Source organism: Brassica napus, chromosome A4 (assembly GCF_020379485.1).
Source record: "Brassica napus cultivar Da-Ae chromosome A4, Da-Ae, whole genome shotgun sequence".
NCBI lineage: Eukaryota > Viridiplantae > Streptophyta > Magnoliopsida > Brassicales > Brassicaceae > Brassica > Brassica napus.
In genome coordinates, this window is record NC_063437.1 from 5,899,816 (window position 1) to 5,927,301 (window position 27,486).

General features: G+C 35.0%; 4 protein-coding genes and 1 long non-coding RNA gene across 16 annotated transcripts; 4 read left to right on the forward strand and 1 right to left on the reverse strand.

Annotated features, from left to right (window-relative positions):
• The first annotated feature begins 8 nt into the window (after positions 1-8).
• Positions 9-5,342, forward strand: LOC106388410. Of its 2 annotated transcripts, none has more exons than XM_013828475.3 (18): positions 9-390; positions 459-517; positions 604-685; positions 773-840; positions 1,066-1,135; positions 1,254-1,335; positions 1,631-1,695; positions 1,926-2,882; positions 2,979-3,041; positions 3,118-3,164; positions 3,259-3,304; positions 3,375-3,454; positions 3,563-3,676; positions 3,769-3,850; positions 3,964-4,077; positions 4,298-4,378; positions 4,814-4,939; positions 5,103-5,342. In XM_013828475.3, the coding sequence occupies exons 1-18, from the start codon at positions 100-102 to the stop codon at positions 5,163-5,165; spliced, it is 2,490 nt and encodes an 829-aa protein (XP_013683929.2). In that variant the 5' UTR covers positions 9-99; the 3' UTR covers positions 5,166-5,342. The 2 variants fall into 2 exon arrangements, with proteins under 2 accessions (XP_013683929.2, XP_013683930.2); XM_013828476.3 differs by having other exon boundaries at positions 4,301-4,378.
• Positions 5,343-5,685: 343 nt separating this feature from the next.
• Positions 5,686-8,250, reverse strand: LOC106385529. 2 transcript variants are annotated; one of them, XM_048777908.1, is made up of 2 exons: positions 6,184-8,250; positions 5,686-6,099 (listed from the first exon to the last, which is right to left on the reverse strand). In XM_048777908.1, the coding sequence occupies exons 1-2, from the start codon at positions 6,545-6,547 to the stop codon at positions 5,828-5,830; spliced, it is 636 nt and encodes a 211-aa protein (XP_048633865.1). In that variant the 5' UTR covers positions 6,548-8,250; the 3' UTR covers positions 5,686-5,827. The 2 variants fall into 2 exon arrangements, with proteins under 2 accessions (XP_048633865.1, XP_048633864.1); XM_048777907.1 differs by having other exon boundaries at positions 5,686-6,105.
• A 3,527-nt stretch (positions 8,251-11,777) lies between these two features.
• On the forward strand, positions 11,778-15,031 carry LOC106388411 (cysteine-rich receptor-like protein kinase 18). Of its 8 annotated transcripts, none has more exons than XR_007339145.1 (7): positions 11,778-12,653; positions 12,739-12,861; positions 12,932-13,032; positions 13,105-13,315; positions 13,401-13,638; positions 14,356-14,523; positions 14,612-14,794. XR_007339145.1 is itself a non-coding variant. In XM_048777901.1 (7 exons), the coding sequence occupies exons 1-7, from the start codon at positions 11,867-11,869 to the stop codon at positions 14,942-14,944; spliced, it is 1,956 nt and encodes a 651-aa protein (XP_048633858.1). In that variant the 5' UTR covers positions 11,778-11,866; the 3' UTR covers positions 14,945-15,031. The 8 variants fall into 8 exon arrangements, 7 of the variants coding, with proteins under 7 accessions (XP_048633858.1, XP_013683931.2, XP_048633859.1 ...); XM_048777901.1 differs by having other exon boundaries at positions 14,361-14,523; positions 14,612-15,031; XM_013828477.3 differs by having other exon boundaries at positions 14,370-14,523; positions 14,612-15,031.
• A 714-nt stretch (positions 15,032-15,745) lies between these two features.
• On the forward strand, positions 15,746-18,014 carry LOC125608074. 3 transcript variants are annotated; one of them, XR_007339148.1, is made up of 6 exons: positions 15,746-16,010; positions 16,118-16,374; positions 16,483-16,823; positions 16,901-17,034; positions 17,114-17,207; positions 17,280-18,014. It is a non-coding gene; the product is annotated as an uncharacterized LOC125608074 (long non-coding RNA). The 3 variants fall into 3 exon arrangements; XR_007339147.1 differs by having other exon boundaries at positions 15,749-16,010; positions 16,255-16,374; XR_007339146.1 differs by lacking the exon at positions 16,901-17,034 and having other exon boundaries at positions 15,753-16,010; positions 16,255-16,374.
• A 1,094-nt stretch (positions 18,015-19,108) lies between these two features.
• On the forward strand, positions 19,109-22,660 carry LOC125608141 (senescence/dehydration-associated protein At3g51250-like). Its single transcript, XM_048778087.1, has 4 exons — positions 19,109-19,123; positions 21,011-21,654; positions 21,842-22,008; positions 22,299-22,660. Exons 1-4 carry the CDS (start codon positions 19,109-19,111, stop codon positions 22,307-22,309), a joined length of 837 nt encoding a protein of 278 aa, XP_048634044.1. The 3' UTR covers positions 22,310-22,660.
• The last annotated feature ends 4,826 nt before the right edge of the window (positions 22,661-27,486 follow it).

Below are 27,486 nucleotides of genomic sequence, written 5' to 3' on the forward strand. Positions count from 1 at the left end.
AGGAGTCCGTTATCGCTTTAGACAAGAGGACACTGGGCTCCCACAGAAATCTCCAGAAGAAACAAGAATACATTTTCGTTTTGATAGATCAGATCACCCATGAATTCTCTGCAACTACACTGCTGCCTCCCTCCACAACACCGGCGTCTTCATCTCCGCTTCACTCCCCGCACGTGCCACTTTCTCGGGAAAATCAGCTTCCGAGAAAGCTTCTTAACCAAAGCCAACGCTAGTTCCTTCACTTGCTTCGCCCAATCCGAGACGACGAAGCAACCAAGTCTCGAAGAAACTTCTTTATCAGAGAACCACGAACCTGAACGGCCTCCGTTCGACATCAACCTCGCCGTCATCCTCGCCGGTTTCGCTTTCGAGTCCTACGCTACACCTCCGGTAACTTCATTATCACTCTCTCTTCTGGCTATGTATCCTCCTGTTTTGACTGTTTTATTTTTTCTCAGGAAAACGTCGGGAAACGTGAGGTTAATGCAGCTGGCTGTAATACTCTCTACCTCTCAGAGTATGTCGTCACTCTTTTCATTTGTTGCCAACTAGATGATGAAAGAGCTTAGATTGTTATTATTATAATACTTGGCTTTGCTTCAGGTCATTTGTAAGACAAGTATATGATGGACAGTTATTTATTAAACTCAAAAGAGGATTTGATTTTCCTGCTTTGGATCCATGGGTTTGTGTTCTTTTCTTCAACACTTTCATCTTCTTTTTAAAATTTTGGCTTAATTATTATTCTTATTGGTTTTGGTTTCGGTTTCAGGGAACGAGTGATCCGTACGTGGTGATGGACTTGGATGGTCAGGTTGCTAAAAGCAAAACCAAATGGGGGCAAGTTTCTTGCAATTTTCATTTCTGCTTCTCGACTTGGATGGTTATGTATCTAGCTAGCTTGATCATAATACAAGTGTTCTGTTCAGTTTTGATTTTGGTTATATTGCTTCTTAATCAAAATTTAGCTTTTGATGTTTGAGTTTCATATGTTTATTGCTTATTGGATGTTAAATAGGCAGACCTTAGTTACTTACTGGTATAAGTGTTGAACTTTATTGACAGGACAAAAGAACCGAAATGGAACGAAGACTTCGTTTTAAATATCAAGCTGCCTCCTGCAAAAAAGATACAGGTACAATATTTGTTTGTGTGGCCTGGCCCTGGTCAATTCTGAAAGTAGCTAGTCAAAGTATTATTGAAGTTTTGAGTATTAAACATAGTCAACTATTATGTTATGCGATGAGCGTCAGATTGCTGCTTGGGATGCAAATCTTGTCACCCCACATAAACGGATGGGGAACTCCGAAGTCGACCTGGACTGCATTTGTGATGGTGAGTTGTGGTTCACACGTTTATTACATAATTTCTGAGTTACTTTTAAGCATTTAGGGGAGATAGGTCTGTTTTTGTTGGGTATACTTCTTTTTAATACGAATCCAAAGTTCTCCTCGAGAACACTATACACTAGCAAATAGTAAGATTACGAGACACTTGGCGAGGTTTTGGCGGTTATTAAGACTAGAGGAAAATCATCTGTGGATCAGTGATATATCTGATGAACCTACTGCACGTCTTACTTGCAACTTCAGTCTCAAAATTTATACTTGTTCTTTTCTCTTTTGCTAAGGAAACTTGCACGAGGTGCTTGTAGAATTAGACGGCATTGGAGGTGGTGGGAAAGTTCAACTGGAGGTTAGTTTCTTATGAATCTTTTCTGTTAGTTTCTTATGAATCTTACATTATTACTTTGTTGGCTGAAAGTATACAATGACTGAGGTTCCCTGTGACAAATGATTCAGTTATGTATATTATACCTCTGTCTTATGATCCATTGATTCACATGTTTGTATATGCTAAACCCAAAATGTTAGTATCTCTACTACTTTGGCATTTTTCCTGACCGTATTTAAAAATAATTTCAGATTAGATACAAGGGATTTGAGGAGATTGAAGATGAAAAGAAGTGGTGGAAGTTACCGTTTATTTCAGAATTTCTTAAAAGAAATGAAATTGAGTCAGTTTTGAGCAATCTTGTTGACTCTGATGCCATTCCAGCGCGTCAATTTGTAGAGTATGCATTTGGACAGTTAAAGTCACTCAATGATACTCCTCCTCTTAACAACACTGAACTTCGAAACAACAATATGGATGGTTCCGAAGATGACAAAAACTCTAGCTTAGAGGATTCATTGGATACAAAACGCAGTGGTGAAGATAAAGAAGGTGATGATGATGGGAGCAGCAATGAAAGTGGTAGCATTCGGTCAGAAAGTAATTTATGGGATAGCTTCCCTGACATAGTTAGTCAAAACATCGTGCAGAAACTTGGTCTTCCATCACCTAAGAAACTGAAGTTAGATGGGATGGAAATACTGGAAAAATTTGGTCTACAATCAAGAAAAACTGCAGAAGCTGGTTACATTGAATCAGGGCTTGCCACTGCTGATACTCGAGAAGTTGATGATGAAAAGGAAGGTGGTCAGCTTGCTACTAATGCACCCAAGTCTTCCATTGCAGACATGAAGAATGCAACACAAGAATTGCTTAAGCAGGCTGATAATGTCTTTGGTGCTTTAATGGTTTTAAAAGCGGTAGTGCCTCAATTAAGCAAGAACGGTCTTGGTACAGAGAAGGTCTCAGAAAAAAATGGTGGTTCCGGTGGAAGAGACAATTTCTCTAAGAGTGAGAAACTCTCTGGTCTAGTGAATGTTGACGGAGAGGATGAAAAGAACGCCGAGGAAATGAAAACACTCTTTTCTAGCGCAGAAAGTGCGATGGAGGCATGGGCAATGCTTGCCACTGCCTTGGGGCATCCAAGCTTTATCAAATCCGAATTTGAAAAGCTATGTTTCCTTGACAACGACATCACTGACACTCAAGTAAAGACTCTTCTTCTCGTTTACTAACTGATGACAAATTGTTTCCAGGAAAACAAATTCATATTAGAAAGTGATAGACTAATTTGCAATCTGCAGGTGGCGATTTGGCGTGATGCAAGGAGGAAAAGAGTAGTTATAGCTTTCCGAGGAACTGAACAGGTATGTATTTATCTATATCTTCTTAATATTATGTGGTTTAATTTTCTCTTTGAGTTACGACCCTCTATTTTGTCAGACAAAGTGGAAAGATTTGCAGACTGACTTGATGCTAGTTCCTGTTGGGTTAGTGCCATCTTTTTTTCAGCTTCTATGCACATTTGAAGTTTCAACAAGCTATTATTCATCTCTCACTCAACATTTTCAATATATGTTGCAGTCTAAATCCTGAACGAATTGGTGGGGATTTCAAAGAAGAAGTACAGGTATGTTGTAAACTCTGGCGTTGTGCACCCTTTACTGAGCTATTCCTTAATGCTGCTATGGATTTGGCAGGTCCATAGTGGATTTCTGAGTGCATACGATTCAGTACGGATAAGGATAATATCGCTGCTCAAAATGGCGATTGGCTACATGTATGTGCTTGTTATTCACCTATTTGCTGAGGACGGTACAATATAGTCGTTGGTCATTACGTCTTTAGATTATATTTTCTGACGCATATGCTCTTTTCCCATTGGCAGAGATGATGTTGCCGAGCGTGAAGATAAATGGCATGTTTATGTGACTGGCCATAGCTTGGGTGGGGCATTAGCTACACTCTTGGCTATTGAACTTGCATCAAGCCAATTAGCTAAGTAAGTATGATGAGAAATCCCTTCCCCTACATCCCCTGACAACAAGCAGCTTGTTGGGAATTTTAGTAACATGATTTTTGTATGTTTGTTAGACGTGGAGCAATCACTGTAACTATGTACAATTTTGGATCTCCAAGAGTTGGCAACAAAAAATTCGCTGATGTTTACAACCAGGTCATGTCTCTTCTAACGTGACAAATTGTTATTGACAAGTGTGGAGTGAGATGGGCACATCGTCATAAAAAATCTCATTGGTTTATATGTTTTGCAATCTGTAATTTCTGCAGAAAGTAAAAGACAGCTGGAGAGTCGTAAACCACAGAGACATAATTCCCACAGTTCCTCGCTTAATGGGTTATTGTCATGTTGCTCATCCTGTTTATCTCGCTGCTGGAGAAGTGGTAAGCGAACCCTTTGATCATTATTTCTTAGTTATTTTTTTATTTGATTGTCTCTGTCTTGGGTAAGTATAGTGTGTAACCTGCGAAATATGCATAACGTTTCTTTGAATACAAACAATTTATTCGTTATGAGCGCTTTAAGTTATATAATATGCTTCTTCTCCACAGTATAATGTGATTAATAATCAAAAGTTTGCTGATGAGTAACATAATGTTGCAGCAGAACATGGATTTTCAGAAAGATGGTTATCATGGTGAGGTGATAGGGGAAGCGACACCTGATATTCTTGTTAGTAGATTTGTAAGTCCTCCAAAACCTATTTTTATTTTGGTTTACTCACTAATTTTAATTAGTTTTCATCGTTTTACGTTTTGTTTTTCCTGTTTCTATGTCTCATATATGTTGTATGCATATGTTTGTTATTGGGGTTACTTGTTTTCCATAGCTAATAATTGAATACCCAGCAGGAATAAGAGTTCTTTAAACTGACTTTTACTTCCTAGGAGCTGCTCTTACTATCGTCCTATAATCCTATGTTTACGCTGCTAGCAGCTATTTTGTTGTGTTGGCTTCATATGCACGTGTGGCATACACGTTTATCCATATACGAAATCAAAACTTATTTACCTATTACTCTTTTGCGGTTTAGAAGTTTCTACATATGAGATACTTCGGAAGATGTGGAGAGGATTACTAGTAATCTTGGATTTAAAATTGGTGCATGCTATCTTTCAGATGAAAGGTGAGAAGGAACTCGTTGAGCAGATACTTCAAACTGAAATCAAACTATTCAACGCAATTCGTGATGGGAGTGCCCTTATGCAGCATATGGAAGATTTCTATTACGTCACTCTGTTAGAGGTATGTTATTGGTGCACTTTTACTTACGATAAGTATAGCTCCAAAGTTGTTAATGATTCAATCTCTCACAGGAAAGTAGCATTTAAACATTGCAAAGCCGATTTTAGGTGGATCATTTCGTAACTTATTGGAATAATTTTTTTTTTGTTGGCAATCTTTCTAGAGTGTGAAATTATATTACAAAAATGTTGAAGATCTGGAAGGAGTTGAAAAGACTAGTATATGATCAATGGGAGAGAGCTATGGCCAATATGAGAGCATCTAATTGCTCGCTCCAGCTTCATCGGATTCACACTGTATACCATTTTACAAGAGATGAGCATCCACTGGGTTGCATTGTTTTCTCATTTGATTACAAAGTAAATAATACTGTGTACCAAAATGTAATTATTTTGGAGCGACCCTCGGTTCAGTCTTGAAAAACATAAACATATACAAGATATCAAAAGGGAACAAGAATGGTTGGAAGTTATCAAAATATTTGAAGTGTATAGATGTCAATGCTCAGGGAAACCATGCAGGAACTTCGCGAGTTTTATGCAGTTCTTAGTTCCTCTTGCTCTAAGTCAGAAAAATACCCTAGTTTAGTCTAGAACTGAAACTGGAGTAAATCAATTCAAGGAAGTAATTGAACTAGTTTTGCATCCATAATGAGACGGCGAATCTTAGTATCTGATCATTAACGTGTTCTTTTTTTTTTTGATCATTAACCGTGGTTTTTACACGATATCAAAAGGGAACAAGAATGGTTTTCTCGATGCTTCATATATATTACTTGTGAAGTATATATAGAAATAAATGGCTTACAGTGTCTTGAACCTTACTGAGTCTACTACCTATTCAGCAATCCCTGTGGGGAAGTGATTTAATATATGACTAAAGTAAATGTTATTTACATGCGATGAATTTTGTTTTGAATGTCGGCAGATTTTTGGGAGCAGATGAAGGTGCCTTGTTCTTCCCGCTGCTACTGCCGAGGATTCGTAGACTCTGTCTCAGCAAATCGATCTCTCTTTCCTTCCCATGTCTTTGTTTCTCCATCAAAGCTATTCTTCCTTTGAGTGTCTCAATGGTTTCTTCTCTAACTTTAACTTCCTTCCTGAGTTCTTGCACTGTGTTCTTTGCTCCTCCTTCATGCGGTTTCTGTCGCAGTGTCTCTCCTACAACTATCAACTCATTACTTTTTTATTTCTCAAAGACCGAAACCAAAAGCTAAAATTTGAGACTAGTTTGCAAATTTTTACCATATGTTGTGTGGATCAGATCATCAAGCTCAGTCTTAATAGCGAAATAGAGTTGTTTCCACCTCTCCACAGCTTCTTCCCTCACAGCTCTCTCTAAGCACATCTGTTCCACGACCCATTCCCACTCGTTTTGTTTCGCCTTTGCTTCTTCTTTCTCTTGCATCTTTTGCCTCAGCTTCTTCACCTCTTCTCTCAGATTCTTCCTCTCTTTCCTCCACTCTGTCTCAGCCATCTTCAGAGCCGAAATGACTCTCTCTTTCTCATCCAGCTCTCTTCTTGTTGGTCTCCTCCTCTCTTCATTTGATCTCCCCTTGATACTTCTCCTTGCCGTGTCTCTCTTTTGCTTGCTTGTGGAGCCACCCATGGATTAGATCTTCTTCTTTTTCTGTTTTATCTCTCTGTTCTTCTAAATGTGTTGTGTTTTTATTTATTTGAAGAGAGGGTACGTCTACATTCAGTGAAGAGAAATGATTATTTTTTTTTCCTTTTCTTTGGAACCCCCCTTTAAGACACTCCGATGGAGATGGTCTTATATTATACTATCATTAAGCTACACTTATCCAGTTATCCTGACACAGTACAGTGAATTTATTGGAATGTCTAATAACAAAACTAATAAAAACACTTCATGGTAATGATTCTCACGTGGGCTGCAACTAGACCATTGTGGAAACAGAAATAAGAAACACAGAAGAAGTTATGGGCAAAATCCGGACAGAGTACAGAATAGGAAACAAGAGAGAAAGAATTGAAGTTGAAAAAGCATATAAATTTCTCTTCAACTTCTCATTAATGGTGTGGGCTTTGTTTGTTTGTCACATGCACAATAAACATGGACCCATCCCACTTTACTTTTTTTTTTTTTTCAGAATTTATTAACTCCACATTTCGTTTTTGTATAGGTTTCTCTATGTATTTGGTTTAAATGGTCTTTATAGCCCATAGTTTTTTTTTATTTAAAATAATTATATATTAATATTTCATCCCAAAAGAGGCAAATCGGAGCAATACATAGATCCCGGCGACAAAGTAAACGGCAGGCTAGGTTATAAGGTGAAAAGCTAAAATCTAAACACAAAACATGCTAAGCAAGAGAGGTTCAAAGCTAGGGAAATAAGGCAAAAGGGAGTTTGCTCCCTACTCCGGTGAACACCGGTGACTATCACTCTGAAGTCCGGGACATCACCTGGCGGGTGTCCAAGCCGACACAGGATCCATCACCAAACGCCTTCGTTCAAGCACCCCGGAGGAGCCCCGCGGCCTAAGCACGCCAGATCCAAGGAAAAGACCCGACTCTTGAAACCTTAACGCTGCCGCTTTCGCAGATCCGCCACCACACAGGTATGAGAAGCTGCTACTCCTCCACGCTCCCAGAAGGCTCCATGCCAACAAGAAACGAGCTAAAGTGAACAGCCATCTCTCTAGAAAGCTCCGCCAACACAAAACCATTCTCACCAACGGCAACAAACTCACCTCCAATGACTGACAAGCGGCTACGGGCAGCCTCTCAGTCGTCCTCAAAACCGAAAGCGCCACCATCGAACCGACGAGCCACCAGAGAACGAGAAACCGTAGAGGTCAAACCGCACAGATGACCTACCCATCTCGCCGGAAAAACAGAGAAGAACCTTCATCGAACCACAGATCTCGACTACTCCGTCTTGTAGCTCAGATTCCGAGTGGGTACGGAGGTCGTTAAAGCTCCGGCGTTGCTGCCGTTAACTGTAGCGACTCCAACCCTAACGTAAAAGGGAGATGTGTTTTGAGAGAGAATAAACAAGGCGCGTGTGTACACTTGCCTCTCAAAGGCTTCAAAGTAGTGTCTATAGCCCATAGGTTTATTATCACAGAAGGCTACACTTGCTTCATCATGAATTCGTTAAAACTCAACTGGTTTTGATCTTACAATGGACAATTTGTGATTAATATGATGAGCATAACTTTCTTTTGAAAAATAGTCGACAAATGAATAGAGGGAAAAAACAAAACAAATAAGACACAAAGTCTAATCACAACAATAACGTAGAGTTAGAATATATAGCTAGCTGTAAAGTAACATACTAGACTAGACTCTAACATCAATCAGATCAATGTGTTCTTCTCTTCACGTGAACTTTCTATGTTAATTTGCGGTTTTATCTCAGTGCTTCTCTTTTATCTTAATCGTACATTTTCGATACGTTTAACCAATAAACTTATCATAATATTTCTCAATAAATAAATAGAATTTGGCTATTGGCATATGGCTCTGATTGGTAACTTTGCGAAATTGCAGAATCGTGTTTTAAAAGAGATTACACAACTATTTGCCAATGAAAAAAATTGCGGAGTGAAAAACACATTCGCTGACATAAATACAAAGGAAATTTTCATCAGAAAAGTGAATTTTAGTGGATTGTTTACAAAAGCAACCCTTTCATATTATTAAATTGTATGATTATATCATTTCAAAATTTTAAATAAATAAAAATAAATATTTTAATCATAAAATTATACTAGAATTTGTTTTATATATTATAAGATGTCAATCAATTATTAAAAATGTATTAAAATGTATTAGAAATTATCTAAATATTTATAATAACAAGTAAAGTATTTTTAATAAATTTTAATTACTTTCACATTTTGAAGTAATTAGTTTATTATTTAAATTTGTATTTTCTTATAATAAAGTAAATACCATATAAAATATTCTAATAATCTAATATATTCCGTCATTCCAAAAAATTGAAAATTTTCCGCAACTTAATTAATTTTTCTATGATTCCATGATTAATCAATGTATACCAATCAGAGCCATAGAACTCGGTTTGCAGGTTAACCCACCTCGCTTGACCCACCTGCGGATTGGGAAATTTTTTTCGTAAAATATCGGACCCTAAAAATATTATATCCGCACCCGCCCCATCAAAATTTGCTGGTAACCCGTAGAACCCACGAGTGTTATTAAATATAATAAAAATATAAATTTTAATTATATATTTATTAGTTTGTTAAAATAATAAAATTATATGTTTATAATTAAAATAATATAAATATGTGTAATATTCTATATATTTTTACAAAAATATATTATGTTTTAAAAGAATCTTTTTTAAAACATTTTGCGGGTTCACGGGTACCTGCTAACCAATTTAGGTCGACCTGCATCCGCCTAGCTTAAAATAAGTTCAACCTGCACTCGCACCCGCATCTCAAATTTTCCAAATTGCTAGATCCACACTCTCCCCGCAATGGGTCAAATGGGACGGGACCCACTTGAGTAAAATTCGCAGCTCTTCGAAAGTTACAACTTAGATACATACCCATCGGCCTTAAAAATCTTCACCGTAAGAGATTACAAATCACAATAAACCAATATAGAAAAGAGTTGTTTACAGTAGGAGTTACTTTCTTTTTCTTTTGGATTTTAACAACTTGACACATTTTCACATGAGGTGTATGTACTTAGGGTCTGCATTATGAATTTTCCATTCCAAATTACGCTCATAGTTAACAATCTTTTGTTTCCCTCGTTATGTCTAAAGTAACTACTAGTTATGTCCTCATGTATCACTAGTTAGTTTAATATCCCTGCATTTAATTGGTATGTTTATTGAACAGTGTGCTTCAGTCTTAACCCTTAAATTAAAGTTGGCTAAAAAAAATCGGAAGAGTGGCGTAAAAAGTAAGTACTAAAAGACGTTAAAAGCAGGACTTAGATATTCATCTTCATTTAATGTTTGAAGAACACAAGCTTTGTTTCGGATGAGGTGTGGTCAAGAGACTGGTGGTTGACGACTTATAATTTTGTATGCATGTTAGGTGTGGTCAAGAGATAGACGAGTATTGTAGTGGATGTGGGTAAAGATGGTTTGCTCATGGTTGTGGCTAAGAAAAGAAAGGTTAGGGTGAGTGGAGCATGTGGTCAGAGACTTCGTCGATAACAGATTGGTGGGTGGTGTGGTCAGGTTTTGGTTATAGGAAGTGACAGTATGGTCAGAGTAGGTGTGGTCAGGGTTGTAGATGTTGTGGTCAAGGTTTTCGTTGAGAAAAGAATGGTTAGAGTCAGTGATCATGTGAATGCAAATACAAACAACTTCGACTGGATAGATCATGAAGCCCAACTTTGATTTTCCGTGAGAGATTGAGGAACAATAACCAAATGAAGGACCTTTACTCTTTGTTGGTACAATAAAGGAGAGACCTTTACTAGCTTCTAAAATATAATCAATGAAACTGATGGAAAAGCTAACCGAAGATGACATAAGGATATGATAATCAGAGGAAATGTGGGGTTTTTGTTGGATTAGGGTTTTGTGATATTAAGTCTTTGTGATTTCTGGTGAATGAATAAAGTCAAGCTAATTGGCATTTGTTGAATTGATTTATTTAGTTATAAGGTTTTTTTTTGGGTAAATTGCATTAGGAAATTGTGTGCCAAGTTCAAAGTAGGTGAGAGTATAAATAGAAAAGAAAAAAGTTTGTTCAAAAAAAGAAGAGAAGAGAAATTTTTGTTTTTGGGTAAAAAGAGAAAAAAGTATTTGAGAGAGTGTAACTTTTTCATAGAGAAAAAAACGATAAACCAAAGACAAAATTGAAAATATTGCGGATCATAAGACTATGTTCAATGGTTTCAAGATTCAACACCCTCAATTTTATTTTTTAACACTCCACTTCATCTTCTCTTTCTTCCACTTGATCATTCTACACACATTCAACTTTTACACACTACAATAATTTTGTTTAATAAAATTTAATATTCTATTTAATAATTAATAGCTATTTTTATATTGAAATTAAATAAACCTAATTTTTATTTATATAAAATTTTAAATAATAAATTTTCGTATAAGATATAAAAATAAAGTATTTAATTTATAATGTAAATATTGGTTTTAAATAATTAAGACGATATGATAAAATCAAAAATCTTTAAAAAGTGACATGTATCGTCGATGGACTCTACTTTCTTCTTATGCAACATGTTGAATTTTCTTAACACCTAAGTAATCCATATCGTCAAATTTCAAATTTTCAACGTCTTCATTGTAATGATTCAACAGTTTAATTTTTTATTCAACACCCTCATTGTAAATGGTGTAATAGCATGCCCCCAATATTACGAATGTTTCTTTTTTTGAACACTGATATTACGAATGTTCAATAATTCTTCAAGGGAAAATCGGAGCCTTTACTTGTTTAAGAATGTTAGCTAATAATTGACTTGTATACATTACTATTGCATAAGCCCAAAAGGCGAAGACTTGTAGAGTTCCAAGTCTTCCACAAAATACAAAGCAGTCAGTTTCATATTAATGTGCGTGGCCATTCAAGTAGATATTTCAAACTGAAGATTAAATTGATGAGAACCACAAAATACCGAAATGCGACACACATTATCTGAAGAAAAATGTCAAAAAAGATTTGTGAATCAGTCCCGTGTGTTCTTCTTTGTGTTTATCATATACCTCAGTGCCATCTGTGTTTCTGCACAAACTTGTGACAAGAACCGACGTCTCATCCTCTCCGCTCTCGCGCCCAAAAGGCCAAGACTTGTAGAGTTCCAAGTGTTCCACAAAATACAAAGCAGTCATTTTCTTATTAATGTGCGTGGCCACTCAAGTAGATATTTCAAACTGGTGATTAAATTGATAAGAACCACAAAATACCGAAACGCAACACACAATATGTGAAAATAATAATGGCAGAAAAGATTCGTGAATCAATCCTGTGTTTCTTCTTCGTGTTTATCATATACTTCAGTGCCATTTGTGTTTCTGCACAAACTTGTGACAACACTACTGGAACTTTCAAACCCGATAGTCTTTATGACAAGAACCGACGTTTCATCCTCTCTAGTCTCGCTTCTAACGTCACGGCTCACAACGGCTACTTCAACGGTTCGATTGGGCTTGATCCGGACCGAGTCTATGCCACCGGAATGTGTGCTCCAGGTGCTGAACCTGATGTTTGCTCTCGCTGTATCGAGACCACATCTGAGAGTTTATTACGGAACTGTCTGAACGAGACACGCGCTTTCTCCTGGTCAGCAGAAGAAAATCTTTGCCTTGTTCGTTACTCTAGCCGTTCTCTCTCAGGGTTGCTCGTCATGGCCCCTCGTGGAGCCCTTTACAATACCCAAACTTTCACAATAAGGAATCAAACCGACTTTGATTACGTGTGTAAGAAATTATTGTTTGGTCTGATCGCTAAAACAACTTCTTCTAGCGGTAACAATTCATCTAAATATTATGCACACAATGAATCCCTCGTGCCTTTTTATGGAAGCATATCTTCTTGGATGCAATGTACACCGGATGTTTCTCCAAACGATTGTCGCACTTGCCTACAGAGAAATGTTATTGACTATGAGAATTGTTGCCGTGAGCACCTAGGCGGCCTCATATCACGACCGAGCTGCTTTTTCAGATGGGAATTGTATCCTTCACCTCCCTCGGTATCCAATTTGACAACCATAAACAAGAAAGGCATGTCTATATTGTAAACATTTCCAGAGTAATTATTGTGAAAACTGAGAAGTTATTTTCTTTATGTTTTTGTTCGTTATTTCAGCAGATTCAAGAAACTCAGGAGGAATTATCGCGGCAATAGTTGTTGTTGTTACCATAATATTGATTGTTGTAGGCTTGGTTATTTTCAAGCGAAGAAATCAGAAGCAAGAAATTGAACTTCCAAGTGAGTTTTTTTTTTGGTTCAACTTTGATTCGTTTTCGTCGTCTGACCTTAATATTGGTTTTAAATGAAGCGGAATCTGTTCAATTTGATTTGAAGACAATTGAAGCTGCGACCAGCAACTTTTCTGAACGTAATAAGCTTGGTCAAGGTGGATTTGGTGAGGTTTACAAGGTATATACGCTCATTGTCTATCGCACTTGCTTCTTTAAAAATGATGATGCCTAATTTTGATTTCTTGTGAAGGGTATGCTCATGAATGGCACTGAAGTTGCGGTAAAGAGACTGTCGAAAAAATCAGAACAAGGTGACACAGAGTTCAAGAACGAGGTTATTGTTGTTGCAAAACTTCAGCACAGAAATCTTGTTAGACTTCTTGGGTTCTCGCTACATGGAGAAGAGAAGTTACTAGTCTATGAGTTTGTTCCTAACAAAAGCCTCGATTATTTCCTTTTCGGTCTGTCCCTGCAACTCTGTTATACCCTTGTTTATTTTTCTTTTTTCTTGTACATAGCTAATTATATTTGTGTATGAATATGCAGACCCTAAGAAGAGAATTCAGTTGGACTGGGGAGTGAGACACAACATCATTCATGGGATTACACGAGGGATATTATATCTTCATCATGATTCACGTCTGAAAATCATACATCGTGACCTCAAAGCGAGTAACATTCTCTTGGATGCTGACATGAGCCCAAAAATTGCTGATTTTGGAATGGCAAGGATATTCGGAATGGACCAAAATGTAGCCAATACAGCAAGAGTAGTTGGGACCTTGTAAGTATACTTAAATGGATCAATTAGTTAACCCTTCTGTTGAAAATTTAATATGCACTAGAGCTTGACCCGCGCACCCGCGCGGATGTTAGTTTTTTATAAATGAATATTTATTTGTATAAGTGATAATATATATTTTAAAATTTACCCGTTTAATTTTTTTTTTAATATGACATTTCTAAACATAATAGTTTTATAGTTTGTATTGAGTAGTTTTATTTTATCATGTAAATCCTAAATTATATCATCTATTTATTTAGAATATGACGTGTAAAGTCACACAAATGTATTTTTATTTTTTATAGATCAAAATTGTATGATTATATATAATAAAATTGTTGTATAAACTGTTTTTGTGGATCACAATTTTATGACTATATATAATAAAATTGCTGTATACTATTTATTATGTATATGTGGAATTAGTAAAATAATTACCGTATAATGTATGTAATTACGAAATGTATATATGAAATTAATTATTTTCAAACACACATATGTGTAATAAAAAAGGAAAAGACAAAGAATATTAAAAGTTAATTTATTAATTATTGTTGCCATGATTTTTTAGTTAGAATTTGATTTTGGAAATACATTAATTGAAGAAAAAAGACAAAAATCCTAAAAGGTAGGTTAATTAATAACTTCAGTGGCATGCCATTGTAAATATAGTGGAAAACTAAGGGATAATCTAATTTTGTACTCCTCTTTTAATAGATTAGATTTTGCAGCGGTTACATGGCTCCTGAGTATGTGACACATGGTCAATTCTCGACGAAATCAGATGTCTACAGCTTTGGAGTATTGATGCTCGAGATCATTAGTGGCAAAAAGAATAGTAGCTTCTGCCAGATGGATGTTTTAGTTAACAATTTAGTCACATATGTGAGAAGTTATAAACTAATAAAATCCAAAACGTCCTTTGATGTTCTTTCGAACATTGGTGATAGTTCTGAATCCACAATTTCTGCAGGTCTGGAGACTATGGGAGCGCAAATCATTGCTTGAGGTCATAGATCCTTGTATTAGAGAAGATTGTAAAAGTGATGAAGTCACTAGGTATATCCATATTGGGCTATTATGTGTTCAAGAAAATCCAGCAAAACGTCCAACGATGTCAACGATTCATCAAATGCTCACAACCAGCTCTATTGCATTGCCTGCCCCTCTGCCACCTGGTTTTTTCTTCAGGAATGAACCAAGATCAAACTCGTCAGCCAAGGGATTAAAGCCTGATCAAGCGAGCAGCAAGTCTATTTCTTGTTCAGTAGATGAAGTAACAATCACTGATGTTAATCCTCGTTGAATACTCAACCTTTCCTGTTTGATTCCACAAATTGTTGTCTTTAGTTTTGGGTACCATATATGAAAAAGGTATCAATAGTTATTTTCAGATCGAAGGAATAACTAGTATAGAAACCTCATGCGCTCTGAAAAGACTTGCAATTAATACATAAATTCGGTACAATCATAGAGAGCAAAAGTAAGAGTAAGGGTCAACTGGTCTGCCACCCGCAAACGAGACATCTCCTCTAGTGCTCTCAAATATCATAACCCAATTTTCGAAAGACCAGTTATTGAAAAGAAAGTAAATCGAATTAATTTTAATTGGAATAATAAGGAAATAGAGATGTTATAATGGATTCGATTCACGGGTTTTTAATGGGTTTTAAAAATAAACTAGATCTGGACTTGTGGGTGTGTTTTTTCTGTTTACGTAACGTAATTAAAAAAATTTCCACCATTATATAATGCATCAAAATTTTAATACAAATGATGACAAGAATACATCACATAATACAAATATTGTTGTAACATAGTATAATCACACTATGATAAGGTAATTTAAGTTGGGCCACATTTATATTAACAACCATTAAAATATGATGAAATAAAGAATTATGAGTTAGTATGATATATGAAATAGATAAATAAAGTATAATTTTTTACGGAAATTAATTTATTCAACGGCTATGAAAAAGTTACTTATTTAAAATCATACAATCACAATACTAAAAGGGGAATATGGCAAGCATAGAGGGATGCCACATCAGTTAAAATAATCATCCAATCAAATGTTTCTAAATTACCATGTCATTCTTTTGTTAATCGAGATAGATTGGCCCATTTTTAACGAGCCCGAGCCTCTTTCTAAATACACTGCTTCCGAGTCGTCTCCGTCTCTTCGCCTTCAAGATCATCGCTCCGACTTCTGCAATCCAACAGCTTCCATCGAACAACTATATACGACCTCCATACAACAAATTGCATTACAAAGAGCTCAAAAAAACTCAAAAGAGCTAGACGTCGTACCGCTGCAGTGGCCGATTATCGGAAAAAACTCAAATAGCTCGAGTCCCGAGTTCGAACAGGTTCGAATAGTCTACTCCGCCCTATTCGAATTCGCCCAGATTCAATTGCATCATTCTATAGAATATGTACTTTAGTTCGAAAAGGGTTTGATTTGCGTTGAATCTAGGTCTCCTTGGCGTCTCAATCTGGGGGCATCGGATTTAATTGAAATTTGTTTACTTTAAGCTCTCGATTCTAAGGTTAGGTACTGTCTCAGCTCTTTGAACGATGATTAACAACAAAGAGGGATTTGTGGTCTTGCAGCTAGGGATAACTTGAGAGGATCTAAAAAGGAATTCAACAAAACTGAAGATGATCTCAAGTCTCTCCAAAGTGTTGGTCAGATCATCGGAGAAGTCCTTCGACCTCTCGATAATGAAAGATGTAACCTTTCCCTCTCTCTCTCTCTCTCTCTCTCTCTCTAGCTAATAACCCTATTTTGCTTCTGTGAGATTATTGCTCATTGAATGTTTTGTTCTTGTGTCCTCATAGTGATTGTCAAAGCTAGCAGCGGTCCTCGGTATGTGGTAGGCTGCCGTAGCAAAGTGGATAAGGAGAAGCTGATCTCAGCAACTCGAGTTGTTCTTGATATGACCACACTAACAATTATGAGAGCCCTTCCCCGAGAAGTAAGATCCTTGCATCTGATCCTCTCCAGCAGCCATTTTCACCCCTGACATCCCTTCCAATCATCCTAGCACAAGAGAAACCAAGAAGAAAAACAACATCAATGTCATGCATATATAAAGGAAGAGAAAGAATTATGAGTTATGAGACAGCTCAGTCATTGTAGAGAACTATAATTTGCTCCAATAATAAACAGTGGTCAACAGGTCAGTTTTACTTAATTTTAGTCTAGAGATGTCATCATTTTCGTTTTGGATCAATGCTATTTATTTTTATATTCCAGATATTGTTTGAGCTCTTGGCCTAGGTGGAATTGCCGTAGGAATGATAAAAGAAAAAATACTTGGTTTAGGCAAGTATATGCTATTCAAAGAAATACATCTTTTTGATTCCTCTGAGCCATTTTGAAGCTTGAAGGTTCACTGGGAATATACTTCAGGCTCTTTATAAGTTTCCCACTTAGGTTTGATTTTGTTTCTTTCTGTCTTTTCCCCAGGCGTTTACTCAGCATTTGAGTATATATGTGGGTGATGCTGAAGAAGTATCACAACACTATAAATTGATGTCAAGACATACAAGAGATTGTTTGGGTACGTGCTTCTTCCTTTTAACCTCGACATGATCTATGTTTCATTGTCTGATAAAGTTATGATATATTGTAGGAGTGTCCTTTAGATGTTACGCCTACATATCCGTTTCAGGTTAAGAGTATGTGCAGTTGTCTGATTGTCTCATTGAAACGCTTAACAAAGATGAAGTGTACTGATTAGCTGTTGCAACTGCAAATTCCTCCCTGAACAAGCCTCCTGCTACTCATCATTACAGTGCCTTTCAAACCCACACACCATCAATGGCCACCTTGAACCTTATGTTCTCTGACTTGAAAGCTGGTTGTTGTGCCAACACGGTCGAAGCCTGACTTCTTAGGTTCGGTGCGGCCTGTAATGTGAAGAAAGGGAGAGAGCTCATAAGACCGACATGCTGTATCGTCATCATTTCATCATTAGTTAACTATCATAATGGTCCAGTTTTTGGTTGGGTCACAAAACCTTTGATGGGTCTCACGTTTGGTGGGTCACTCCCAACTAAATTTTGTAAATTTTTTTTATTCACAGCAACTTTTGTTTCATGGTCGAAAGCTCAAATCCACGTCAGTCAGTTGCCTCCGATGGGTCTTCTTCATCTCCTTCTATTGTATTCTTTTCTATATTGTTTCTATATTGTAAAATACATGTATTAGCCTACCACTTCTTCTCTGATTCAAACTGTTTTCACAAATCAAATTCACCAGTTTTGTATATTATAAGTTAGCTGTTTTTTTTGTTTTTCGTCTAGAAATTTGAGTTCATTCATGTTCATGTTTATTTATAAAGATCTATAATATTTTTTTTTCTACGTTTCAGATACTACATTACCATCCACTTATATTGTAGAATAAGAGAATCCATAAAATTGATTCTCTAGATGATTAAGAGTATTATAATTCTTATGAGGAATTTTGTGGACCATTTTTTTAATTAAATTTTACATTGCAGATAAGTGTATGTGAAGTGTTTCTCAGACTAATGATTAGTTTATTATTGTAGCTTAATGAATGTGTTAGTTTAACAAATACCAATGCCGAATTATAACTTAGGCATACTTGATAGTCGTAAAGTTCTGACTAATACAATAAAACCAATGTTTTGAAATCCGACATGGAAACTGAACTAGAAGACTGACCAGGTTATCGAACAGTCAGTTAATAAATTAATTAATTTAATTAAATAATAATATATTAGCTATTAAAATATAATACATATTTTATGTTTTAAGAATATTTAGAAAACACTTAAATTTTTTTATTTTTTTATTATCATTTAACATACAAAATATCAAAAAGTAATTCAGACTATTTAACAATATTGTAACAAGTTAATAGTTATGACATCTACTAAAAAAATATCAAGACTTGAAATCCATTAGTATTTAAATGTAAATAGTGAAATGTGAATAGTAAAATTGAACTTTAAATCCAGAAAAAAAAACAAAATTAAATAATAAAATGTTATAATAGAATGTCAATAACAAAAAAAAACTAATATCGGCCAAATTACATCAACTAATTTTGGTTCTCTCTATCATCATTCGCTTAATTTTTTCTTATGGCATAAATCTTCATCAGAATCTAAAAAACACAAATAAATCACAAATTAAATAATATAAATGAGATTCACGGAAAAAAATAATCAAAAACAAGCAGAAGATACATATTCGACATCCGGATGTAGACAAAGATATCAGTATTTTTTTTAATATGAATAAAAACAAATCTTAATAACATAAATAAAAAATCTAAAAAATAAATAAAAGTTACTTAAACCAGTAGTTCAACCGGTTATCGAGTTCCAGATTTTAGTTGTTTTTTGCGGTTTTACTAGGGTTTTAAATAATGGGTTTTCATAAAACCCAGCCAGATTATATTTGAGTCACCATATTAACCGGTTTAAGCATGGATACATGCCGGGTTTCAAAACACTGAATAAAACCCATACCACCATTGTACATAAAAACATTACCATATCCCACAATCTCTACAACACAAATTTGAAATTACTCCAATTGAGAAAGATTCTTATGAAAACCGGGTCCAAATAAGAAATGAACACAATCCAGTAAAATCAAAAACAAACTTAGAAAATATATTTGAAGAATCAACCATTTTTTTTGTTTTTTTGAGGGGTTTAAGTTTCTTTTTGGTATTTGGAATAAAAATATAGTATTATAATAAATATATAAATATATAATTAAGAATATTAAAAAAAATTAAAAATAGTTTCAAACATAACTTCGATTTTCAAATTTTTTTTTGAGAAAACAGTTTATGAGAAAAAACGTTTTAAAAAGATTTATAAAAAGTTAGATTTTAAAAAAATTATAATTCCGAACCTTAATTTTTTTTAAAAAAAATTATATATTTCTTTTTCTTTATTTTTTTTATATTTTTAATTAAAATATTGATTTATTATATATATAAATAACAATGACATAAGAATCTTTTGCCACTTAATCAAGAAGATGCTTTTGAAAATGTATCTTTAGTGATGGTAAAAATGAAAAGTTGTAGCTTTTACAATGGTACATATAAAATTTCCCCAGGAATTTTCTCGGACCCAATTTCTGCCGGTACAAAACTTTACGCAAATTGATAAAAAAAAGATAATAATGTGTTATAAAATTCTATGGAAATAGATAGTCCAATTAAAACTATAAATTAATAATTTCTATGCATATATATTTTATACAAATAAGAACCAATCATTATAATGGTTGTCTTATATTCATAATAGAATTGTTTTATATTTTGTTAACACTTAAATATTTAATATTTTACATTACCGCTTCCTACGTCAATGAAACCATTGTTTCAATAAAAACTTATTCTTGGGTTCACCCCTTAGAGTGAACCTCTAGGTTCACCAACCAATAGGATTATGTTATTTCAAATTTGATATCTTTTATAAAAGGAAACAAAATATTATCAAGTTATATTATGTTTTTAAAATAAAAAGATAAAAAAATAAAAAATAAAAATAGTAGTAATTACAAAAAAATATTTTTAAGAAAAAACTAAACCCTATATCCTAATCTCTAAACCCTAAACCCGAAACTCTAAACTCTTGGGTAAATCTTATACCCTTAGATAAACCATAAACTCTAAATCAAAAACACTAAACACTAAAACACTCAAGGGTTTAGGATTTTAGTGTTTAGTATTTTTGATTTAGAGTTTATGATTTATCCAAGGGTTTAGGGTTTACCCAAGGGTTTAGAGATTTGGATTTAGGGTTTAGGGATTAGGATTTAGGGTTTAGTGTTTTGCTGACGACGTTAACAATATTTAAAAAAAAAATCTTTTTTTTTTTGTAACAATTATTTTTTTTACCTTTTTATTTTAAAAACATAATAACTTGACAATATTTTGTTTCATTTTTTAAAAGATATCGAATTTTAAAATAATAAAATCCTATTGGTTGGTGAACCTAGAGGTTTACCCTAGGGGGTGAACCCAAGAATAACTCTTCAATAAATACCAATAACAATCGATAATACTTTTTCTTTTCTTCTTACATTCAGTGATTATTTTAATCCAAATACTATTTTATATTTATCATAATTTAGATAAAAATATATTAATCTAATATGATATTTTACTTTAACAATTACATGGAAATTACCCGGGCGTAGCCCGGGAACAGCTCTAGTACAATAAGTAAAAGCACAATACGCTCAACGCTGAGACCCTCCAAGTCAGAAAAAATAATTAACTAATCCCGTTGCGTGTTTTTCCACGTCTGTGCTTCATTGGGCTTCATTAAGATGGGCTTTGTTATGTTTTATTTTCGTCATGTAGTTGGTCCATAAGCCCATTAGCTTAGCCAAACGGAGAGCACCGTATCAAGCCTTGACGACCCCTAGCTTCATTCTCTCTTGCCGCATCGATGAAACCCTCCGCCGCATCGAGATCCAGTGGCCGTTAACGAAACGCGAGGTGGCGACCAAGGTCGATGGATCGCATTACTTCTTCTCGATCCACCCGCCGAAGGAATCCGGATCCGATTCGGATGATGAGATCTTAAACTACGGGTTAACCATTGCTTCGAAAGGGCAAGAGAATGTGTTACATGGGCTTGATCAGGTTCTTCGTGACTATTGCTGTTTCGCGGAGCAGAGGATGTCGGAGAAGGGAGAGGAGGTGCTTGGAAACTCAATGGCTGCTGCGACTTCTCCCGAGGAGTTGAAGGGTGAGAGGAAGGACATTGTGGAGGGTCAATGTGCGGCATATTGGACCACGCTCGCGCCTAACATTGAGGATTACAGTAGCAAGACTGTGAAAATGATAGCTTCTGGGTCAGGTCAGCTGATCAGAGGGATACTTTGGTGTGGGGATGTGACTGTGGAGAGGCTTAAGAGGGGGAACGAGGTTATGAAGAACATGTTGAGTCGTGCTGAGAAGGAGAAAGATGTTAGTCCTGAGACGTTGAGGAGAATCAAGAGGTATGGTGATGTTTAATATCATTAGTAGTAAGAGATGCTTCTGTGCTCTGAAGAAAGGTTGAGACTTTTTTAATATATATATATATATATATATATTAATAGTCAATGTGCATTCTTATGGTAGTTTTTATTGAAGGAACAATTTGTGTGCTTGTGCTAATTTTTCTATTATGGTTTCTATGTAAAGGGTTAAGAGAGTGACACAAATGACGGAGAAAGTGGCGACTGGTGTTCTTTCTGGTGTTGTTAAAGTTTCTGGATTCATCACTGGGTCAGTGGCAAACTCAAAAGCTGGAAAGAAGTTTTCTGGCCTCTTGCCTGGAGAGATCATTCTTGCATCCCTCGATGGATTTAGTAAGTATATTACTTGCTTTTGGGTTTCCCACATTTTATATCCCATGCTTGGAGGGTCATGGACAAACTTATTGATAATGAATTGCCTTGCTTTCTTTCTTAGGGCCTTGTGATCCTTGAGTAAAATGGTCTCTCGCAAACTTCCATGAGAATGCAAATATTTCGCTAGATAATGTTCTCAATCAAGGAAAAATAGTAAAAGTTTAGTCAACTTCAGTCACCAATCGTTTGTTTAATTATCCTAATATCAAGGTTCATAAATCCTTAATTTTTTTGGTCAATATTTGCAGGCACTGGCTGATCAATACTTTAGCCGCCTGTAAAGTTCACAGGGGGAACCATCAACACACCAATCTCAAAGCTTGAATTTGAGTTTCAGATAAAGAAGTGAACGGAATATGAATTCAGAGCCTACAGAGAGGTTTTGATCGTCTTATATCTCTTCTTTAGATTCAAACTCTCCTCTAGATGATGCTAATGGGTTAGTTATCTGGGAAAACACAAATACTGGAGTATCATCCTCAGATGTTGGAGGAATACCTTCGTGGTGGCAATCTGACTAACAGTAAATTAATTTGAATTTAATATGAAACAGTGTTATCCCAAATATATGGAATATCGAACAAATAAACATATTGTGTTTCCGCTAAAATATTTAGGAAGAAGTAACACTTTTAGAGACAACATGCCTCTTTTACCAATGTACAAATAGAGAAAAACAATCAAACTCACCTCGAAGTTTTTTTCTTTCTGCGTGTGTTATTTACAGTTTACTGGGCACACCATTCTCTATCAAACAACTGGTGCTCCTGCATATATCGCAACAGAGGTTCTTCTTCAACAGGAATATGATGGCAAAGTATGTGGCCATGTTTATTTGTTTGATATTCCACCATTCTCTTTCAAATTAAAGTAAACTAATAATTTTGAAATACTCAATAAAATTGATAATATATTATGTTATTTTTACTAACCCGTCCTACGGGCGGACCAAACCCAAGTTTGATTAAAATTTGTTTATTGTGTGTTATTGTGAAACTAACAAAATAGGAAAGGGTAAGATTATATTGGTGAAATTTGAATATTGCATTTATTGTTTAGTAGTTATGGATCAAATTTTATACATATTTCCTTGTTCCGAAATTGAAGGGAAAATCTTGTTTAGAAACAAATTAGTAGATTCTGCAAATAATTCTAATTATTTTTTTTTCTGAAGTTTAAGTATATGATTGTTGGGGACGCAGAGAAAAAGATTTTCAATTCAAAAATATTAGATTTTAATTAGTAGTAATGAATATTAATTATTTGGACATATGGAAGTCAGTGCAAATAAGCTAAGGATTGAATATAAGTCCAGTGGAATATTTCAATATAATAAAGTTTTCTTAGTTTAATTACTTATAAAGCTTATATAATTTGATGTTCGTGCATGTTACGTAATGTTACGTAAGCTAAGGATGGGATTCATATAATAAGCAATGTTACGTTGTCTCGCAGGGGAATTATTTATGTTTGTTCCTTTATATAAAAATATGTAGTTTTTCTGAGTTTATTAATAATATGTTTCTTTCTTTTGTAGTTCGTTTGAGTTATTTTAGGAAAACAATGAATATATAGAAAAAACAATCATTTTTAATGTAAGATTAATTTAATTTTGACTATAAATATTGTGTAACTTTTAGAGTTATTCTATAAGTGTACTTATGTTTTAATAAAGTAGATAAATGCTCATTTAAACACGTTTAGTTAAATGGAAATGACAAACTATGGAAGTACCGTAGCCTATTGGGTAAGGTTTAAGGGTCTTCTACACCTAGGTCTGGAGTTCGAATCTTAGACTATGCAATTTCTTGCAGATTGCATATTATAGGAAGTCCATGTTTCAATTCCCGGAGAAAGCAATTTATTAAACAATATTATGTAAATCCGGCCAGGCGTGGATCTTCGTAGGATGACTCAGATAATGCAGTTAGACATAGATCCTCATAAGATAGGTAGTATTGTCGGTTGTCGAATCGTGTATATAATTTTCTCATAAATGATATATGTTAATAAATCAGCGTTAAAAAAAGAAGAAAATTACATAAACCCCTTGACAAGTTAGAAAAAATTACAACTTGTACCTGGATATAACCCACCTGCTTAGACCTGACCAGAACTTTTTGCAAATCAATTAAACCGAAATCGTCTAATCATTCTAACCACTCCCTCCAAACCAAACCTGTCGGTTTTAGCAAACCCCTCAAACCCTAGTTCCCAAAATAAAAAATAAAAAATCAAAACTCACTCCACCTCCTCTCATCTCATCGAATCGTCAGAGATTTCTAAGTCGACGATACAAGCGCTCCGACGGTACTCACTGGAAATATTGAGAAATAGGGATATCGACAGGATCAATAAGAGGAAGAGGAGAAGAAGGCAAGGTCTGTGAAGAACGCGAAGTCTGTGAGAGTGAAGTTTGTTGAATTGACGGTTCTGCGAAAAAAAACTACGGAGAAGACGAGCGATGTATGGAGCCGATAAATGTTCTAATGGATGCTGCAGCGGTGGTTGAAGCAACATACGACTCTGAACTGAGAAAATCTGATCTTCATCAGGCTTTTCCGGCTCTTCCAGTGAGTAGGAGTGGAGAATCGCAAGACAATGAAGCAGAGGACGACGATGAAGAGAAGCTGACAGCCTCTGATGAAGACAACGAAGGGGAGGAGACAACCTCTGATTAAGACAATGTAGATGAACCGGCTGCCTCTAATGAAGACAATGTAAATGAGCCGGCTCCCTCTGATGAAGAGGATGAAGATGCTTAAGAAGAAGAAGGAGAAGAAGAAGAATCAGAGGAAGAAGTAGGAGAGATGGAAGTAGCAAACAATGTAGAGGAATCAGCAGATGTTGATGGTGATGACTCTGGTGATGGTGATTGTGATGGTGATGTGGGAGAAAAGAGAGAAGAGATTGCGACGAAAAGGCCCATAATTCAGCTGAATCAGAGCATGGAGAGGTAACAAATTAGCAATATCATTTGGTGCATTGTTTTTATTGGGTAGAACTATTGTGACACAATAAGATTATACTGTAAAATTAGAAAAACACTAGCCAACTAGATAATACTGAAAAAACTTGGGAAATAACTACAGTAAAACCTCTATAAATTAATAATATTGGGACTTTGAAATTTTATTAATTTATAGAGATATTAATTTACAAAAGTTTCCTTATTTAAATTTTTTTCTGTTTTAAATATTTTATTTATAAATAAGAAAATATTTGATTTTACCGTATGTACGTTATTTAAATTTTAGAAATTCTATTTTTATCTTGTTTTATTATCTTATTTTTCTGTATATTTTTATGTTTCATAGAGTTATTACGTGGTTTTCGATATAATTTAACTAAATATTATCAAAATATATTGAATTGTTAAGAAAATAAAATTATTCTCATTGTGAATATAAAACCAACAATATAATATTTATTTTGTACTTATATAAAATTATATATAGATTGATTATTAATTGTTGGTTTTAATGGGACTATATATTTACATGGTATTTTTAAAAATATTATTATCTTATAATTTTATCGATTTATGTCATATTTTACATTGGCCCAAGTTGGGACCGGCAAAATTTATTAATTTATAAAGATTATTAATTTATCGAGTATTAATTTATAGAGGTTCTACTATATTTAGAGTTTTGATGTATTACATGTATAAGTTGGTTATAACTGAATGTTACTTGCATGATTTTGAGGCAAATGAGGCAATCAAACCATCTAGAATGTTGTTTTATACATCTGAGTACAAGAAAAAGTAAAGCTACAAACAAGGTGTTTGATAGAAGATGCAATTAAGACGCTAGACAAACTGAAACTGAAGCTTACTAACGTGGAGAGGAGCTGGTTTGAGGAGCATCCTCAATTCATACACTTTTCCACATGAAAAGAGAGAAGAACCACAAGGTTCAAGGAATGTGGATGTTGTTGCTGCAGACTGCCGATAGCAGTAAGCGGAGAGAAGTGTGGTTCATTGTCAATGGTGTTCACATCCGTTATGGGTTGAGGAAACACATGTACATCGATATCAAGACTAAATTGTCAAAATTACCCTCTCGACTACAAGGAGTGTGGTGGGACAAAGTTCCTTAAGCGGCATTCAAGGAAGGAGAATTTATAAGGTTGGGGGATGTGAAAACAAAGCTTGTTAACATGGGACCCCATAGAGACAAACTGATGATCGCAATTATATTTTTCTTAGGTAGTGTTGTTTGGGCGCAAACGAAAGTTGGAAAAGATGTAAAAAATATATTGGATTTGGTCCAAGAGCCTTGGATGATCTTGACCAGGACCTTTCCATGGGGGAGATACACCTATGATTACATGTTGAAGGAGATCTCTCACACCATTGATCATTTTGGAAGGTTGATGAAAGAGAACATATTATGGCCTCTTCCAGGTTTCTGTGTTCCACTGGAGGTAAGTAAAAGAACAAAATGACATTATCACTATTGTTGACCACTGATGGTATTACAAAAATGTTGTGTTTTGTAGATTTTTGCATTCGAGGCAATTCCTAAGCTAGGAAAGCGGTTTAGAGAACCTGTTGAAGGAGCTGATGTCAATTGTCTGAGGATGTTCAAGTCCACATTCAAACCGAATGGAATGAGAGTGATGTCACTTATAGTCATAAATAAGGAACTGGGTGACGTAACTGTAAGTTTTCCTTTGCATTTGAGTTATTCGGTGTTAAGATATCTGTAACGTAGAACTAAAGTAGAACTAAGGTATAACAAAGGTAGTTATGTATTGTTTTTCTAAGTTTCAGCATTAATTCTGATTTTGACAGGATATTGACAACGTCATCCTCACCAAATATCCACATAAAGAATCTATCTGTGATGAAATTATGGAAGACGATGTTCATGAGCCTGATCTAGTTGTGGACAGTTGGGATAAGCGTCTCGATGAAGGATTCTCGGTCTTTTTAAAAGACATGTACAAAGAAAATGTTTCCGCACGAGAAGAACATAGAGAATAGGCAAAAGAGATACAAGATGCAGAGCATGCCGAAGATGGAGAACATGTAGTGGAGCAGTCGACTCAGATGGGAGATGTTATGAAGATGCTGAAAAAATGGTGAAACTGCTAAAGAGAGTTGACAAGAAGGTTGACCAATTTGAATGGAGATTTTCCCTGATAGAGGTGTTTGTAAAAAAAGTACATAAATGAAGAAAGAAGTGAAGAACTTGTTTCGTTTGTGCATCTAGGTGTTGCTTTCTTAAGTAGACAAATTCTCTGTCTTTGGTGGCTTTTACTATTTTCTTTGTGGATTTAGAACTTGGTTATTACTAGTGGACTAATAAATAAATATATATCTGAAAAACTAGGTACGGATAAGTCTAATTAGTAAAAAATAAGTACCACAACATCAGATTTGTCTTAACACAATCACAAGTCAAAACAGAGAGACAACACAACATA